This window comes from Dipteris shenzhenensis, chromosome 13 (genome assembly GCF_047967505.1).
Source record: "Dipteris shenzhenensis isolate YYH24624 ecotype China chromosome 13, Dip_SZ_1.0, whole genome shotgun sequence".
Classification (NCBI taxonomy): Eukaryota; Viridiplantae; Streptophyta; class Polypodiopsida; order Gleicheniales; family Dipteridaceae; genus Dipteris; species Dipteris shenzhenensis.
In genome coordinates this window covers 45567879-45582240 of record NC_141608.1, presented here as the reverse complement: position 1 = coordinate 45582240, position 14362 = coordinate 45567879, and the positions used below count along the sequence as shown (strand labels likewise).

The following is a 14362-nucleotide window of genomic DNA, read 5'->3' as shown; positions in this document are numbered from 1 at the left end:
GTTGTATTAACTCTTTGCTTTGTAAAGGAATCAGGTCAAGCTTCGCTACAACATGTTGTCAAGCTGTCCCCTTGCCCAATTTGTTTATTTCAGCGGTAACAGCTTGGCCTAATTCAATCAGCAACAGCTATGACATGCTTTAACATTCGACGAGGGGGGAAAAAACCTTCTTTTCTATACTAAACCCTAAGCATTTAGGAGGAGGGTAGGCAGGAGGGTGCGCAGGCAGTTTGTTGGGGGGGGTGGGGGGAGGGAGGGGGGGGGGAGAGAGAGAGAGAGAGAGAGAGAGAGATTTAAAAAACCTTCTTTATTGTTCTGTTTCGACCCACTGAGATCCTTTGACCTCTCTAGCTAGTCGTAATCCCATTGAGCAAAGCCAAGACAGAATATACATTATACATAATCTCTTTTTCATGCATACGAGGACTTGGAAGGGCTTATGGTAGTGAGAGCATTGGGGCGGCTCTTCTTCTACAACTGCCAATTTTTTAACACAACAAATAAAAATCAGCAAATGCCACCAATAGGCTGACGTGTGATGAGAGAGAGTAATAGACATGACTGAGGAAAACCTCGCACAACATGGAATGTAGTCACAAATTGCAATGTCACTATCCAGCAACTGTACATTGACACTAAACAAATGTGTGATTCCAGCAGTCCGTCTGCAAAGCCCCTGAATATACAAGGCTCTTCCATCCCACTTGGGAGCAACTATGGCATGAAATCATATTGTGACATGACATGAGCTTCAGCAAGCAGCTTACATAACCGTAAAGGCACGGACCACCTCCACAATAGGAGCTCGGCACATTGGACATTTTCCACTGTTCCGCATCAATTCAGAGGCACATTTCAGACAAGTAGACATGTGCCCACATCTGCAGATACCAGACATTTCAATTACAACCAAGATAGAAGTGTTGAGGAGCCTTTTAAAAATAACTACAAATGTAGGCACTGTCAAAGAACTTTCCTTGAGTACTTTATCCATGTTTATTTTCCTATCCATCTCTTTCAAGAAGAGGATGCCATTGTACTTCGCACTGACCTGTACAAAAGTGAGTCGATATTTTTGTCACAGCATACACAACATATGCCCCTCTTCACAGAAACCCACTTCGAACCATCAACTGCTTCCTCTGGCACAACTACACAAAAAAAAAAACAGTTACCAGACCAAAAATATCAATACAACTGTCACGTGCGGGCATCCTCAAACGTATAAAAGTGTGAGTCTCACAATGAATGCCTCAAACATATGAAAGTGAAAGTCGCACAACATACATACACTGTATGTTCTGAGCTTTAAAAGTGATGACATTAATGACGACTAGCTAAGTCAAGCATGCAGATACTGTCTTGACTGGCACTGAGATGCACAAAGCAGCATCCATATACCTTTCCCATCATACATCCGCTGCAAAGCACCAGCGAGTTCCTGCCTGACAGACCGCTGCAGCTCCAGCTGCATTTCCATACAAGTCTCCATCATGCGATGGAGGTCAGACATTGCATGTTGCAATTTAGAGACATCGGTCCTCAGCTCATTAATGCTCTCCAACTCCTGTGCTCATGAACAGCATCACATGAGAAATGGTCATTTCACATAAACAATCTTAGTAACAAATGCTGAAACCTCAATTGTCAATACACAACACTTACTATATAAGAAGGACGATGCAAAGAAGGTCGTGGCCATGGTGTCTGCTGTAGCTCTTGCTGCCATAATGGCTGTGGGGGAGGTGGGGGGGGAGGTGGTGGGGTGACAGCTGGTTGTAGCTGTGTACCATTAACTATTCTTTCCCTCTCATCCTGGACTTGCTGTTGCTGTTGCTGCTGCTGCTGCTGCTGCGGCTGCGGCTGCGGCTGTGGCTGTGGCTGTGGCTGTGGCTGCAGCTGTGGCTGCGGCTGCGGCTGCCGTGGATAAACATTCGTCCGTGCAGCCCTTGTGAAGTCCCATGCAACTGGTGTGCGCCCTTGACTTTGAATAAAAGACCTGATCAGTTGATCCAATCTATTGCGAAACTCACTAGCCAATACATTTGTGACACTTCGCCTGAAATAAATTTATTACGTTTATAATGAAGCTCACCTACAGAAATGCTGCAACTAAGAAACGCTATGCACTTAGATGTGCCAAGAATGTTCAACAATAGAAGCTCTTTTAACCTCCTTGACAGTAAAATGTTCGAGCAAAAAAAAAAAAGAGTTTTTGCATGGCACGCATGCCTTCTTATTCCATCAGCAACCATAGCAGATGATTTCATTTCAAGCTATACACCAATGAAAAGACAAATTTATCCCCAAACACAGCATCATTTTAGGAGGGAAACAAACATGTGACACCCTAGTCCATTACTAACAAACATATTCCCCTTTTGTATTCATGTATTTGCACATATCACTGATCACTCACATGGGGGCATAGGGCAAACTCAGACAGAACTGAATGTCACAGTAGAAGGAAGAGCTTATCAAACGCAGTGCTACAATCCTAAAGAGCAAGTAATGTGTGTATGTATGTATGTATAAAGACACGCACCTCCATCTATCTATCTATCTATTTTATTTATTATTTTTTAAATTGTATGTGCGCATGCACCCGATGCAGACACAAATGCACAGTAGAGTAGAAACAGTAAGTGCGTATTGCTCCAAAGAAGGACAACCTCTCATATTTGTCCATACTTTAGTAGCCAATTACTAATGAAAAAGAAAATGGATAGTGGTACAATGGGTACATTTTCCCTCCCCTTAGAACCTTGGTAAACTAAGGTTTTGGCGCTCTGTCCCAGCAAGGGAATCGAAAGATGTGAACTCTTTGCATTCCTGTCCTTGCGGGACCATACTGAAACTAGCTTGAAGCACTACATGGTTTTCTTTCCAATTTCCTCACAAGACTGGCTATTCAACTCGAACATGCGTTAGCAAAGCTCTTGAGATGGCGACAGACTTTGGGGAGCTGGACCTGAACCAGGTAAGAGCTCTCACGAGATCTGGTTATTGTGCTGCAGTGCTGAGCTCCCTGTGCCATTTACGTATGTGTATTGGCCTTCCCATGCTTCACAATTTTAACTCTGAGATGCTGTAGCCCTCGTGACACGGCTTCCTCTACCACTGTCAGTGGATCATCGACTCACGCCCTCAAGGAACTACGCTAAGGGTGGCTATGCAAAGTTACTGCAGACACTTCACACACACACACAATGCTCTAGCCTCCCTCTGTTTAGTGACTCTCTGGGACTGCTATACCGTAGCCAATATTGGTTGTGGCATAAATCTCTCCATATATCAATTTTAAGGAGGAGAATGTTATGACCATGACTAGACTAACTAGGGCCTAGGCTTAACCAAAGCCAAGGTCAAACCAACCTGGGATCTAGGATTAGATATAAGATTAGAGCATGGTCTACCGTAGGGTAGGATTAACCTAGGGTTGTGACCAGAGCTAGCATAGGTGAAGTCTAGATCCTGTGGATTGAGTTGAAGTGTCTAAATCTGGCAAAGCGTGACCACAAAGTAAAGTAAAGTTACTTTGAGGATGCATGCTAAAGTAAGGCTCACAGCTAAAGATAGCCGAGGCTTGGTCTATAAGTATAGGCCAGGGGCTCATTATCAAGGGTCCGAGGAGTGCCCTCCTTAGAATGTAGACCTGCTAGCCTGAGAGTAGCAACTAGAGGAAAGGGCATGTGGTATGCATAATAGGATGCATGTATGGACTTTTCAAGGCTGGCTAGCTCTCTGTGGTCATCTAGACCTCTGACTTGGCCATGGCTCGACAAACTGAACCTACCCCTAGGAGGTGAGCTGCTAGCTCCAACGGGTGTGTGCCATAGTTTTTAAGGACTCTGGCTGGAAGTTGTACCTTACAGGGTCTAATGCTTATTAGACCTGGTTTAGGGATGTTTCAAGTACCACAAGTCTGCGGGAGGAAGCTCTCCTAGAAGTCAGCACTACTCGAGGTCACTAAAGCTCACTAAGGCGCACACAACCAAAGAGAGTGCAAGGACACAAGTAGGGCAAAGTTTGTACTCACCACAGAGCATCCAGGGCAGCAGATTGTTGACAGTTTTGGGATCTCTTGTGAAGCTTGCCTTGACTCAAGCTTTGCAATATATTATGATGCATTTTGTAAACTACTCTCCCATTGTCTCTCTCTCTTAAGCTTGGTGTTTTATGGGTGTTCTATCTTGTGCACACATACTCAAAAGTTTTGATTTACAGCATTCCCTTCTCCTCTCTAGATTCTTCTGTGGCACGCACCTTAACCATCTACTATATTCTGCTGCATGAGAAAACTAGCCACAAAGACTTCGTTTTCTAACACATCATTTGAATGGGTTTTCACCAGTGAATAAAGCAGAGTTCCAGTACGTTTCTCTTGCATTCTCCTGTGTGTTTCCTGCTCTCCCTCTCTTCGCATCTATTCCGCTGCATATTCTGACATGGTATCCGTGAGTTAGATTCTTCTACTTGCATGTCTTGTAATGACATTTTCTGTGTGCTCGTCAGTTAAAAGCTTCTACTTGCATGTCTTGTGATTACATTTTTTGATGTATTAGCATGTTGCTTTTCTCATGCAGAGAGAGAGATCTCCAACTGCTCAGCCTATACCTCCCTCCCCCCTCTCGCTTTCTCTCAGCCTCTCCCTCGTGGAGGCGCCTGAGCCAGCGAGGCCAAAAGGGCTTGAGGCACGTGTATGCCGTCCAAGGAGAGCATAAGGTTGCTTGAAGCCTTGGAGAAAAAGAGACCGCACAGGACTGAAGGTGTTTGCTGCTGATCGGAGCAGGATTCGGGCTGTACAGGACGTGGAAAAGTAGCAAGAAGGAGGTGTCACCACTGGACAGCCACCTTGCAAGTTGTCATCCTGCTTCAACATGTATCCACTTGCTTGGTACTATTTCTTTTTGTTTTTCAATAGTATGCTTATTAAGAAATGAAATGTTTTCCTACTGTTCAGTTACGGACAATGGGGACTAGGTCTAGCATTTGAGGGTGGACCCCCTTGCTTGGGGTTATGGGCATTAGTGACCCACAAGAGTGATGGCCTCTCTTTGAGAGGGACATCTGGAAACCACACCCCACCTAAGTACCCAAACATGGGACCAATCAAATGCACAGATTGCATACCGACCTAGGAACCATTCAAGATAATGTTCCCTAAGCTTTGGGTGTGGGCCTGGCAGCATGCCAAGAGTAATGGAGATACAAGATAAGACGACAAACAAATGAGCTCAGTATGGCTCAATTATGACCTTAGAGTACGTCAATAGATAGTCCAAGTTGTTAGGAACCCGTGGGTGCGATCAAAATTGAATTCTGACGACTTTGAAATTTTTAGGGTTTTTGGGAGTGACACGTGGCAGACTGCCACATGGAATCTGAGCTGGCAGGTCAGTCCACCTGTCCCACACATGTGGCAACATGCATGGCAAGTGGCAAGGCATGCAGGCCAAGTGTCTGACCCCAAATCTCGTAGATTTGGGGCAGGTTGTGGGCTGTCCTCTTTGAGACTGCAGCCCACCAAAAATCTGGGACAAGTGTCCACCTTCCACTCTAAGCCTGTAGGGGGGGCTGAGCCTATAAAAGAAGGCCTCTCCCCTTTATTCCCTACATGAAAATTCGTCACTTTTCTTCTCCCTCCTTTTGGATGATGCAGCAGAACCTCTCCAGCTCCTTGGGTGCAGCCAACCTCTCCCCAGGCCATTCTCTCACCTCAGCAGCACTTTCTCTCTCTACAGCAGCACTCTCTCTCTCTCTCTACAGTTCCAGCCCCTCCTCTCCAGAAATCTGCCCCCTCTCAGCTCTTCTGAAACAGCAGCAGCATCCTCTCTCCTTCTCCTAGCCTGGAGCAGCCACAGCCCCTTTCTCTCTCCTGCTGCAGTCTTTCTCTCTCTACTGTAGAATTTCTCTCTCTACTGTTCCAACCCATTCCCCTTGCAGAAACCTGCCTTTCTGTGCACCTCTGGAAAAGCAGCAGCTCCTCTCTTACATCCCCTCCCTTGGGATCAGCATTGGCACTCTCTCTCTACAGCTATCACTCCATAAAGGCTTTCTCTCTCTAGCCTACAGGCTGTTTTTCTAAGCTGTTCTCATTCCAGCCCCATTTCCACACTCTCCTCACCCAAGGTAGCTTCAGAGGCATCAAGGACTTCATCTACAAAAGGGTCAAGTCACGAAGGGAGCCTGTATTGTCAAGTTTATCTCATTTACAGCACTATTTCATGTTGTTTCTACTATCTTTCTAGAAACTAGTGCTTGCCTCTAATGTTGGATGTAAGTGGTGATTGTTGCAGGCTTCTTCCTTGTGGATTGGGCAAGCCAAGAGTTGAAACCTGAGCTTGGAGTCCTCCTTTTTATTGTCTTCCTTGTACATATGCCCTTGAGTCTTGTATCTAGGTCCTAGGTTTTCACTAAGTTCATCAGTTTGGAAGGTGCATTGCACCTTGGTCTTATATCTCCATTTTCAAGAATAAAGTAAGCCTGGATAAGGGGGGGGGGGGGGGGGGGGGCCGTCTTGGCCCCTCAATCATATTGCAATTTCCAATGATGTCACTTTGTGTTTAAGCTGTATAAGTCTTAATTCCAGCTTAATTGCAAACTCTTAAGTTCAAGTATATGTGTTTGGTAACTCACAATCATTTCATTCAAACGCCTCTGCAAAATCTGTTGACTGAATTGATAGAAAGCACCGAGTAGATTACATTGGTATCAGAGCTTAGGCAGTGGTCCTGTACTCTGTGCTTTCTCTTGTTGAGTCTCTCCTTCATTGAGTCATCTTGTCATCATGGCAGCCAATGGACCTGACCCTCCTCCTAACCTGCATGAGTTGAGTGCTCTCTTGTCAAACATCGCTCAACAGGTTCAAGTGCTGGAAAGCAACCAAGCAGAAACTCATGACATAGGTGTGAGAGACTGGGAGAGAGAGAGAGAGCAAGAGAGAATGAGCTAGAGAGCTGAAAGCTTGAGAGCTGAGTTGCAATAGAAGAGTGTAAAAGAGTACAACTAAAAGAGTAGAGATAAGGTTTTGTCCTAGTGACAAAACCTTAGTAGTCACTAACCATAGTTAGTGAAATAATTGCGGTTAGGGGAACAAAGCTCTTAAAGAGGGAAAAGTGCCCCTAACTAGCTTATTAAATTACATTGGTCACTGCTGAATTATATCTATAATTCTAACACCCCCCTGCAGTGCCAATGTCATGTACAAGGCTGATCAATCACCAAACGGATATAAGTTCAGGGCACTGCGAAATGCCTCAAACTTTTCACGTAGTAGTGCTTTGGTGAAAATATCTGCAACGTTGTCATGTGTGGACACAAAGATCATACTGATCTCTCCTGCATGCAACTTCTCTCTGACGTAGTGATAGTGAACCTCAATGTGCTTCGTGCGAGCATGAAACACTGGATTCTTTGCCACTACAATGGCACTCTGACTATCAGTGAGAATTGGAGAAGGACCCTCCAAAGACAGATGAAGATCAGCAAATAGACGTCGCAGCCAGACACATTCAACTATTGCTGTGAAAGCTGCCCTGTACTCAGCTTCACATGATGAGGTAGCCACTGTAGATTGTTTCTTGCTTAGCCAAGAAATGCAAGATTTACCCAAAAAGAAACAATTGCCACTAGTGGACTGCCTACTGTCATAATCACCAGCCCAATTTGAATCACTGTAGGCATGCATCTGCAAGTCACCCCCCCTGGGAAATAACAAGCCAAAAGACTTCGTGCCCTGCAAATAACAGAAGATGCGCTTAACTGCCTGCCAATGCATAGTTTTTGGGCTGTGCATGTACCTGCTCACCTGAGATACTGCAAACTGAATATCAGGTCTAGTGTTGCAGAGATATATGAGGCATCCAACAGCCTGACTGTAAGATGTGGCATCAACTGATTCTCCTGCATCATGCATTGTGAGTTTCAGCCCCGGCTCCATGGGAATGGCTATGGGCTTACAATCATGCATGTTAAATCTGTCCAAGAGTTTCTGCACATACTTGGACTGAGACATAATAGTGCCACGTCTCTCTTGAGAGAACTGGATCCCCAAATAAAAGTGAAGCAGCCCCAAATCTGACATGTCAAAGGTGGTCTGCAAATCAGCTTTGAAATCTGCAATTTTATCTTCATTGGACCCTGTGAGCAGTAAGTCATCAACATAAAGAAGGATGACTAAAATTTCCCCCCCATCCATCTTGATGTAGAGGGTGCTCTCAGTAGGACTATTGTGCAGCCCCTTGCTGGTCAAAAAGGCATGAATCTTGACATACCATGCACAAGGGGCCTGTTTCAGCCCATACAAAGCTTTGTTTAGCTTGCATACCTGAAGTGCATTTGCTGTAATTTCAAAGCCTGGAGGTTGTTTGACATACACCTCTTCCAGCAAGTCTCCATTTAAGAAGGCTGTTTTTATGTCCAACTGATGAACATTCCACTCAAAATGTGCAGCCATTGCAATAATAGATCGGGTGGTGGTCATCCGGGATGTAGGAGCAAATGTCTCCTCATAATCTATGCCCTTTTTCTAAGCATAGCCTTTAGCAACCAGCCTTGCCTTGTATCTGTCAATGGAGCCATCTGGCTTCCGTTTGACCTTGAAAACCCATCGTGTGCCAATGGCATGTTTACCTGGTGGCAAGTCTACAACATCCCAAGTCTGATTTTTTTGAATGGACTGCAACTCACCGTACATGGCATTCATCCAATGCACATTGTCCTTTGCTTCTTCGAATGTTGCAGGCTCCTCCTCATCAAGAAGAGTACCTGCATATGCTGATTCCACTGAATTAGCACCTTCCATGTGCCTTGCTGCACTGCGAATCCTGCCAGGTAATGGAGCATCAATTTTACTCTCCCTGAGAGTCTGTAACAGCCAGTTTGGGACTATTTTTGCTGCATGTATGTCTGCAATTTCTTGCTGCACCACCTGTTCCACTACCTGTGGAGGTAGCAAGACATCCTGTGGTGGAACTGAAGCATCGGGAGGTGGCTGTAAATTCTGATTTGCATCAGAAATATCAGCAGGGGAACCCAAGGCAATGGGTAGCAACCCCTCAAAAACATCCTCTGAAGAAGAAGGCATATGAAATTCAGCCTGAGTGTGAGCTGAATTTTCTGCAAATATCACATCTCTACTGACAATGATCTTGCGTGTAGCAAGATTGTAGAGACGGTACCCCTTGCTTTCTGCACTGTACCCAACAAAAATGCACTTAATTGCCTTATCTGACAACTTGTGCCTAAATTCAACTAGCACATGAGCATATGCAAGGCATCCAAAGACTCGGAAATGATCCACTGAAGGCTTTCTCCCATTCCAGACCTCATAGGGAGTTTTTGTTTTCAAAGCCTTAGTGGGAGCCCGATTTAAAATGTAGTTGGCACACATCAGACCTTCAAGCCAGAATTTGTGAGGCATGTGTTTGCTTTTGAGCATTCATCTGTCCATCTCCATAAGAGTTCTATTTTTCCTCTCAGCTTTGCCATTTTGCTGAGGAGTCAACCTCACTGTGAGCTGATGCACAATATCAGAAAAGCATCAAAATCTGCAGACAAGTATTCCCCACCTCTATCTGTGCGCAATGCCTGTATCTTGAGTCCGGTTTCATTTTCAACCATGGCTGAAAAATGTTTAAACACCATGAACACTTCTGATTTGCGCTTCAGCCCAAAGACCCAAGTGAAATTGGAGTAATCATCAATAAAGGTAACAAAGTAGAGATGACCACCCAATGATGGAGTCCTCATGGGACCACAGACATCATTGTGTATAAGCTGTAATTTGCGGGCAGCTTTAACTGAACCATCCTTTTTGAAGGGGAATCTATGCATCTTGCCTAAAATGCACCCTTCATAGGCATGTGGAGGAGGTATCTCAAGAGGTAGCAATGCATCAACCATAGAGTGCTTCTGAAGTGTCATCAAGCTATTATAATGCATGTGGCCATATCGGGCATGCCATAATTCTGAATTCTGCATGGCAGCAGTAGGGGTAGAGACTGCAAGAGCATGGGCTGCTCTTTTCTCAAAAAGATCAAGCTGAAAGAGCCCACGCAGCAGAGTACCAGATAATCTTAAGGCATAATCATTTTCCCTGTGTCAGACAGCACATTTGTCATCCTCAAAGATGACCTGAAATCCAACTTTGTTAAGAGTGGACACTGAAAGAAGATTTTTGGTGATACCAGGCACATATAAGACATCTGAAAGTCTGAAAACTGAGCCATCAATGGCAGTAAGCTCAACTTCTCCTATGCCACGTACTGAATATGATGAGTTATTGGCACAAGTGACTTTCTTACCAACGGGAGGTGGATGCAAGGAAGTAAAAAGACACTTCCTAGAAGTGATATGCTTGGATGCACCGCTGTCAAAATACCAAGTGTTCAGTGTTTCATTGACACTGAAAGCAGATGCATCCGTAGAAGAGTCATAACTGCAAGTCAAAAATGCATATGTATCATCATTACCCCACTGTCAGATGCATGAGGAGCTGAATCTGAAACAGCCATACCAGCTGAATCTGAAACAGCCATACCGGAGCTGTTTTTCTTCTCTTTTGCAAGCCTTTTCCTGCATTCTGCAATGTGATGACCTAGCTTTTTGCAGTAATGATAAAAACCCTTCTTCTTGGGCTTACTTGCATCATTTTTAGCCTTTTGTGAAGGCTGTCCTGACCCACTGGAAGGCTGATTTACTGATGTCTTTGCATGTCCCTTTGTTTTTGACTTAAACTTTGAGAGCATAGCTTATTCACCTGCACGTGAAGCCAAGTTTTTCCTAGTCTGCTCTTCCTGAAGCAGAAGTCCTATCAACTCATGAAAAGTGAGAGGATTTGCACCCCCCCTCAATGATAAGTTCAGCGAGGTATGAAAGCTGAGATAAGACTCAGGAAGAGAATTCAGAGTGGTAGTAATCATCTCTGAATCAGGAATAATCTCATCTATGTTCAATAATTGCTCTCTGAGATCCTGTAGCTTTGTGAGGTGGACTGACATGGAGTCACCCTCTTCCATATGTGTATTACTTAACTCTCTTTTCAAGAAGGATACCCTTGCATCATTCCGGGCTGCATACATGCTTTCTAAGATATCCCACGCTGCCTTCGAGGTCTTACACGACCGGCGGAATGATAAATCTTTTCACTGAAAGAGAGATGCATGACAAAGCTAAGGCATCCCGTGAATCCCATCTCTTCTGCTCTGGAGTAGTGGCTATAGCTGCACAAACAACTTGTTCTGCAGCTGCACCCTGTGCACGACCTCTTCCACCTCCTTGCTGAGGAGGGGTATTAGATGCCTTACCTGCTGGTCGGATCTCACCCCCATTAACATAATCCCATAAATTGCGAGAAATCAAAATATTGCGTACCATAAAAATCCAAAGGGAGTAGTTGGTGATGGAATATGGAAGCAAGAACTAGAACTAGAAACTGGAAATGAAATAACAAGATTAAAAGATAAGAAATACCTTGAGAAGAGTGTACACAAGACACAAGCTAGACAGATAGATTACAGTGATGTGACCCATGAATATATGGGCCAAAGTACAAGACATAAAACAAGAGTGCTTATGGGATAATTGTAGAAGTGCCACATGGCACACACTCAAGACATAAAGACTAGACTTAGACTTAGACAAATGTAGACTAGGAAATAGTACACTTAGTGTGCACTTATCTCCAACACCCTCCTTAAGTGGACACTAGGAGTAAGACAGAAAGACAAGACTAGAAGACAGACATAAAGACTGATAGACTGAGAGACAAGATAGAAGACATGACAGACAAAAGATCCTGAGACACCCCTCCTCAAGTGATATCCTCATATGGGTCCACAAGGGTAGGGACAAGATGGATCTAAAACACAGTCAAATTGATAGACAAATAGACAGACAAGACTAGATAGACAGAAGACTGACTGTAGACAAATAGAAAGACCAAGACACTAGAACCCCTTGACCTACATCCCTCTCCCGGTGATTATCACGGCCACAAATGGTGCATGGATGAGCCTTGAAACAGTCCTTCTCCATATGATTAGTTTTGCCACAATGGGTGCAAGGCTTTCTTACCTTAGAACTTCCTTTCTTTGCTAAAAATGCAGTGTCAGTTACCTTTCGTTGTTGAGTTCTTTCTTCCTCTTGGAGAGCATTGATGATACCCTCAAGAGAAAGATTATTATGATACTTGAAGGTAGTGACAAGAGTAGCATAGGTGTCAGGTAAGCTTTTGAGAAGCACAGCAATAGCAATATCTTCGGAGATGGGAGACTTGATTGACGCAAGCTGAACCATAAGACTGCGAAGATAATTGACATGAGAGGCTATAGTAGCTCCTCAAAGAATGAGATCATAAGTGCAATCTTAGAGTTTTTAGATCGGGCTCCAAAAAGGGTATCCAAAGTGATCCATGCTTGAGGAGCAGACTGTATGTCGGAGATGTGATGAATGTAATCATCTCCAAGGCCGAGCAATATGATAGCATAGGCTTTGTCGTTCTTGGCAGTGACAACTTGCTCAGAGGGACCTTCGGGAGCAGCACGGTGAACAATGTCCCAAAGACCTTCTTTCATAAGATGGCACTTGATTTTGATTTGCCAAGTATGAAAGTTGGACCCATTGAATTTGTCAATAGATATGAGAGAATGAGAGGAAGATGCCATGTGGGAAGGTCTTACCTCTTGCTAGGATGCAAGGGCAGTGTCTATTCCCTTACAATATTGCAAAAATAAATGAGAGGAAAGATCCAAGAAGCCGGTTCTCTCACTACTTTGTCAAGGCCATAGCATATGACAGCCCATCGAAGCAGGAGGAACCAACAAAAAAGAGAGACTGCTCAGCAAACTGAAAGGGGCAAAGCACAATACCTTAATCCCAGGCACAGGTAGAGGTGCAAAAAAGGGCGCAGTCCAGGAGATCGAACAGATGGCGCAGATGGAGCAGATTTCGAACAGCAGCTGGAGAAGTCGGCCTGTGCAGGTACGGATTCCGTACAGTCGTACAGACTGTACGGACAGCGGAGTACGGTTGGAGGACGTCGTACGGACGGCGCTGATCTGTACGGATAGCAGGTACGTTGATGCAGGAGCGGGTGCAGGAGTGACAGCAGGTCTGCGCAGATCTGGCACTCAGATCTGGCAGAAATGGCGCTCAGATCTGTGGCTGAACTGCGCAGATCTGGCGCTCAGATCTGGCAGAAATGGTGCGCAGATCTGGAGCGCAGATCTGGAGCAGATCTGGAGCGGAGACACACAGATCTGGTGCGCAATGGCGGGGCAGAAAGAGGGAGAAATGAGAAGAGGGAGAAATCTGAGAAGAGGGGCAGATCTGCAGCGGGGGAGAGATCTGAGAAGAGGCAGACTGAGGAGAGAGAAGAGGGATCAACCTAGCTCTGATACCGTGATGGAATATGGAAGCAAGAACTAGAACTAGAAACTGGAAATGAAATAACAAGATTGAAAGATAAGAAATACCTTGAGAAGAGTGTACACAAGACACAAGCTAGACAGATAGATTACAATGATGTGACCCATGAATATATGGGCCAAAGTACAAGACATAAAGCAAGAGTGCTTATGGGATAATTGTAGAAGTGCCACATGGCACACACTCAAGACATAAAGACTAGACTTAGGCTTAGACAAATGTGGACTAGGAAATAGTACACTTAGTGTGCACTTATCTCCAACAATTGGTACCATCCAACTTGTCTTCCTGTGAAAGACCACCGAAATGGAAGTCATTCTAATTTTGCTGGGCCATATCTGAGAAAGAGATTTAAGCAGATACAAAACTGAATTCCCTTACTGGGAATGAAATGCACAACTCCCAAAAAACACAGCCAAGCACTGGCTGTAAATGCAACTCAGATTTCTGCACTTGCACTGTCAGAAATCTGTCCAAGCATAAAAAACTCTCCAGAATCTGCCAAAAGTGCTGCAAAACACTTCCAGAAAGGCAGTATGAACTGAAATCTCCAAAAATTGCTCTCCCAACACAAAAGCCCCAAAATAGGCCCAAAATTGCAACCGGAAAGGGGCAAATTGATCAAAAGCCCCAAATGTTGCAAGAATTGCGCTTAGTCTGCAAAAGCCCCGAATTTCACTGCGAAATTGCAGTGTAATTACAAAATCCCCAAATTTCTGCAAGAAATTGTACGCAAAACTGAAAGCCCCAAATTTCGAGCTTGAAATTGCAACCAGAAAGAGACATAAGCACAGAAAGCCCCAAATTTTGCAATTTCAGCAGAAAGCCCTAAATTTTTGGGCTAAACCTCTGAATCTGCTTGCAATGTCTGCTTCACAATCAACTACGAACCCGAAGATACCCAAATGACTGCAAAAGACTGCAAATGTCT

The 14362-nt window shown here is 44.5% G+C and overlaps 1 protein-coding gene across 6 annotated transcripts in view; it reads right to left on the bottom strand.

Annotated features, from left to right (window-relative positions):
- Window positions 1-290: 290 nt before the first annotated feature.
- The window catches only part of LOC147895466 (uncharacterized), a 40564-nt gene continuing 26492 nt past the window's right edge, over window positions 291-14362 (bottom strand). For 2 of the 6 annotated variants that reach the window (XM_087383361.1, XM_087383362.1), the window contains 4 exons: window positions 1666-2059; window positions 1402-1567; window positions 1052-1151; window positions 291-881 (listed from right to left, as the gene is read on the bottom strand). In XM_087383361.1, the coding sequence (XP_087239487.1) occupies window positions 764-881; window positions 1052-1151; window positions 1402-1567; window positions 1666-2059 (778 nt within the window). In that variant the 3' untranslated portion in view covers window positions 291-763. The remainder of the gene's footprint in view (window positions 882-1051; window positions 1152-1401; window positions 1568-1665; window positions 2060-14362) is intronic. The other 4 variants (XM_087383365.1, XM_087383363.1, XM_087383366.1 and 1 more) reach the window with 4 other exon arrangements.